The following is a 3,921-nucleotide window of genomic DNA, read 5'->3' as shown; positions in this document are numbered from 1 at the left end:
CTTCTGTCTGCAGAGAGAAATATAAGCTGAAGGAGAGAGAGGAGATCTGGTACAAGATAGAGGACTTGGCCAGACAAAACCCCCAGGTACTCCACTCTACTGTTATATATTTATATATATAGTTATGTATATTTATATATACAATGCAGATACTCTACTACAAGTAAAAGTCCTGCATTGAAAATGTCATCAAAATCAGAACCGTTTATTGCCAAGTACGTTACGCATACAAGGAATTTGACTTGATGAATGGTGCATAACAAGAAACAATAAACACAGTTCAATAGTATGACATTATTTAAAAATGTACAATAAAATATGGTAAACAAACCAACGCATATTCGTATGTTAAAACAAGTATATTATTAAAGTGGCAAGTATATATGAATAGAGAAAAGATGTGTAACAGTAGGAAATATTCCTGGAGTTCATCCTCTCATCATCTCTGTATAAGTAGTATATTATCAGCAAAATGTACTTAAAGTATGAAAAGTAAAAATACTCATTATGCTGAATAAACTGTGTTCCTTTCATTCAGAGCAATAGGCTCCACCCCCTCCGCCCAGGACTCCACTCACAGGAAGAGGTCAGTTCTGTTTCTTTTTAATATTGTTTGTTTAACATGATTAGTGTTTAACGTTATTAATGTTTAACGTTATTAGTGTTTAACATGATTAGTGTTTAACATGATTAGTGTTTAACATGATTAGTGTTTAACGTTATTAGTGTTTAACATGATTAGTGTTTAACATGATTAGTGTTTAACATTATTAGTGTTTAACATGATTAGTGTTTAACATTATTAATGTTTAACATGATTAGTGTTTAACGTGATTAGTGTTTAACGTGATTAGTGTTTAACGTGATTAGTGTTTAACATGATTAGTGTTTAACATGATTAGTGTTTAACATTATTAATGTTTAACATGATTAATGTTTAACATGATTAGTGTTTAACGTGATTAGTGTTTAACATGATTAGTGTTTAACATGATTAGTGTTTAACATTATTAATGTTTAACATGATTAGTGTTTAACATTATTAGTGTTTAACATTATTAGTGTTTAACATGATTAGTGTTTAACGTGATTAGTGTTTAACATGATTAGTGTTTAACATGATTAGTGTTTAACATGATTAGTGTTTAACATTATTAATGTTTAACATGATTAGTGTTTAACATGATTAGTGTTTAACATTATTAATGTTTAACATGATTAGTGTTTAACGTTATTAGTGTTTAACATGATTAGTGTTTAACATGATTAGTGTTTAACATTATTAGTGTTTAACATGATTAGTGTTTAACATTATTAATGTTTAACATTATTAATGTTTAACGTGATTAGTGTTTAACGTGATTAGTGTTTAACGTGATTAGTGTTTAACGTTATTAGTGTTTTAAGTTATTAGTGATTATTTAACATAATAAATGTGTTTTTGAATGTGAATTATGCAGCGATTGTAAATACCCATGTTTTGTGTATATTTACAGTACATGTTGTACAGTGATAGTACTGTAGCTGTGTACTCAATGGAAACTGAGACGCCAACAGCTGAAGACATCCAGCTGTTAAAGAAGACTGTGGAGAGTGAGGCATCACAGGTAACCTGTTTGTCTGTCTGTCTGTATCTCTGTCTGTCTGTCTGTCTCTAATACACTCATTAGTGTACCCTGATCCTGATCTGGTTCTGCCCCCCCCCCCTGTCTCAGGGTCTGAAGGACCTGAAGAAGGACAAGGTCCTGATGAGGAGGAAGTCTGAGCTTCCTCAGGACGTCTACACCATCAAAGCTCTGGAGGCTCACAAGAGGGCCGAGGAGTACCTGACAGCCAATCAGGAGGCCCTCTGACCAGGGGGAGGCGGTCCCTTCTGAGCCGGACTCTCTGATTGGAGGAGGTTGAAGCCGTCTGACCCCCGGTGGCCGCTAACGAGCAGGATGCCGCGTAGACGTCCGTCCCGTCTCCCGGTTCAGGTCATGTGACGATGACATCACCTCCGACACCTGCATCTGTGTTCATCCAGGTGACCTGAAGGCAGCCTCGTTCACACCGAGACCGAAGGTCCCTGAACGCATCGCCAACGGGCCTTTTCCTCTCCAGAACCGTTTGGAGCTGTGAAGGAACGTTGTGCCTCAGTTCCTCAGTGAGGTCACGTTAGAACCACATTTACAGAGAAGATCTTCACATTATAACAATCTCTCTGTGTGACGTTCAGGGAGCGTTGGTCTTCACACAATCATCTAACAGCTGTTGTCTTTATATTTTATTTATAAAACGAATGACTTCAGGAGTAAATAATAAAAAAACACATTTAAGAGCTGCATGTAAACAAAGAAGATCAATATTGGCTCTACTTCCTGGTTCTGATCCTGGTTCTGGTCCTGGTCGTTGAGTTCCTGCTGTGGAAAAGAGCTCCTCCACATCACCACGTCTGTCTCGTGACACCTGAACGCAGCACAGAGCCCCACCCCCTCCGCCTGAGCCGACCAATCACCTGTCAGCACGGCTCTGTGATGATGATGATGATGATGATGATGAGGAGGAGACACAGTGAATGTAGACGTCCAATCAGCATCCATCATTTATGTTGTTTTATTTGAATGTTAGTGATGACATCATCGACTTTCAGCCAATGAGAGAAGCCGTAACGTTCTCCATGGGTCAATGTTTCCAACTGCTGGAGGAACCAGAACCTCAGACAGTTCTGGATCAGAACTCCATAAACCATGTCTGAGGTTTTCATCCCGCCAAAATAAAAGCAGAGCTAAATATTAGATTTTACATCTTTTAAAAGCAGAAAACTAAAGTTGAGTTAAAGATGTCCCATGATGCTCTGCTCTCTGATCTGTAGTTCACTGATTCAAAGATAATCTTTTATAACTCGTTATGAGTTATATAATTATATTTAACGAGTATTTCAGGATGTTGAACACGTTTAATTTAAGATGTTTAAATTACTGTTCATGTCACCAAACAATGAGTTAAAACCACTGAAGTCAAACTCTTATTTTCTGTTAAATATAGTTTGATTTAAATGAAAACATAAATGTTGTAATAAAAGCACCAGAATGAACTGAATGATGTCACAAACATGTTTTGTGTTTTGGGATGTTTTGTCGAATCAACTGCAGTTTGATGTTTATTGAACAGATGTGATGAATTCTGGGTAATATTACACATTGTCACTTGTTCAGAGCACCGAAGCATCTCGTTAACGACAGACATTGAACGTCTCACGAGCTGCTTCACTGAACTCGTTAATAAAATAGTTTAAAGAACAAAATATATGAAACTAAAAGAGCTTTATTTCTATATTGACACATATATGGACTCATGGCCACGCCCCTCATCGATGTCACGCTCACAACAGATCACGCCCCCTGAGGCCATGCCCCTCATCACTATTTACAATCAACATTGTTTATGTTACCATCAGCTGATATTCTGTTGTGATTCTTTGTTGTTTGAAGCTTTTATTTCATATTTCATGTTTGTGTTGATCACAGATGTCGGTTCACATTTAAAGATCATGATGAGTTTAATTTAAGGTCGACATCGTTTTGGATGAAAAGTTTACAGAGAGAACAGGAAACAGTAGAACTCTCCTGTACTTTATTAGTACTTTATTAGAACAATACATAGAATCAAAGTACCATTTTGTACAAATGTTCATGTACAAAAGAAAAATAAAGTGGACATGTTTGACAATCAAAGGTTCTGTGTTTTAACTTTTTATGACTTTACGACATACTATACTATGACGATTTTAGGACATTCAATGCCCCTCATTAAAAACACGTCACAACAGACCACGCCCCCATCACCATGTTTATGTTACCATCAGCTGATCGTAAAAAATCATAATATAGAATATCATAAAAGGTCATAGTATAGTGTCGTAAAAAGTCATAGTATAGC

The 3,921-nt window shown here is 36.4% G+C and overlaps 1 protein-coding gene across 1 annotated transcript in view; it reads left to right on the top strand.

Annotated features, from left to right (window-relative positions):
• Nucleotides 1-3,716, top strand: part of ppp2r5d (protein phosphatase 2, regulatory subunit B', delta) — an 11,423-nt gene extending 7,707 nt beyond the window's left edge. The window contains exons 14-17 of the mRNA XM_068734473.1: nt 14-86; nt 539-586; nt 1,497-1,607; nt 1,716-3,716. Coding sequence (XP_068590574.1) covers nt 14-86; nt 539-586; nt 1,497-1,607; nt 1,716-1,853 — 370 coding nt within the window. The 3' untranslated portion in view covers nt 1,854-3,716. The remainder of the gene's footprint in view (nt 1-13; nt 87-538; nt 587-1,496; nt 1,608-1,715) is intronic.
• The last annotated feature ends 205 nt before the right edge of the window (nt 3,717-3,921 follow it).

This window comes from Cebidichthys violaceus, unplaced genomic scaffold (genome assembly GCF_023349555.1).
Source record: "Cebidichthys violaceus isolate CVI_PGR_0920_01 unplaced genomic scaffold, fCebVio1.0.p SCAF_64, whole genome shotgun sequence".
Classification (NCBI taxonomy): Eukaryota; Metazoa; Chordata; class Actinopteri; order Perciformes; family Stichaeidae; genus Cebidichthys; species Cebidichthys violaceus.
Note: the sequence above shows the minus strand (reverse complement) of the source record. Positions and strands in the feature narration are given on the sequence as shown.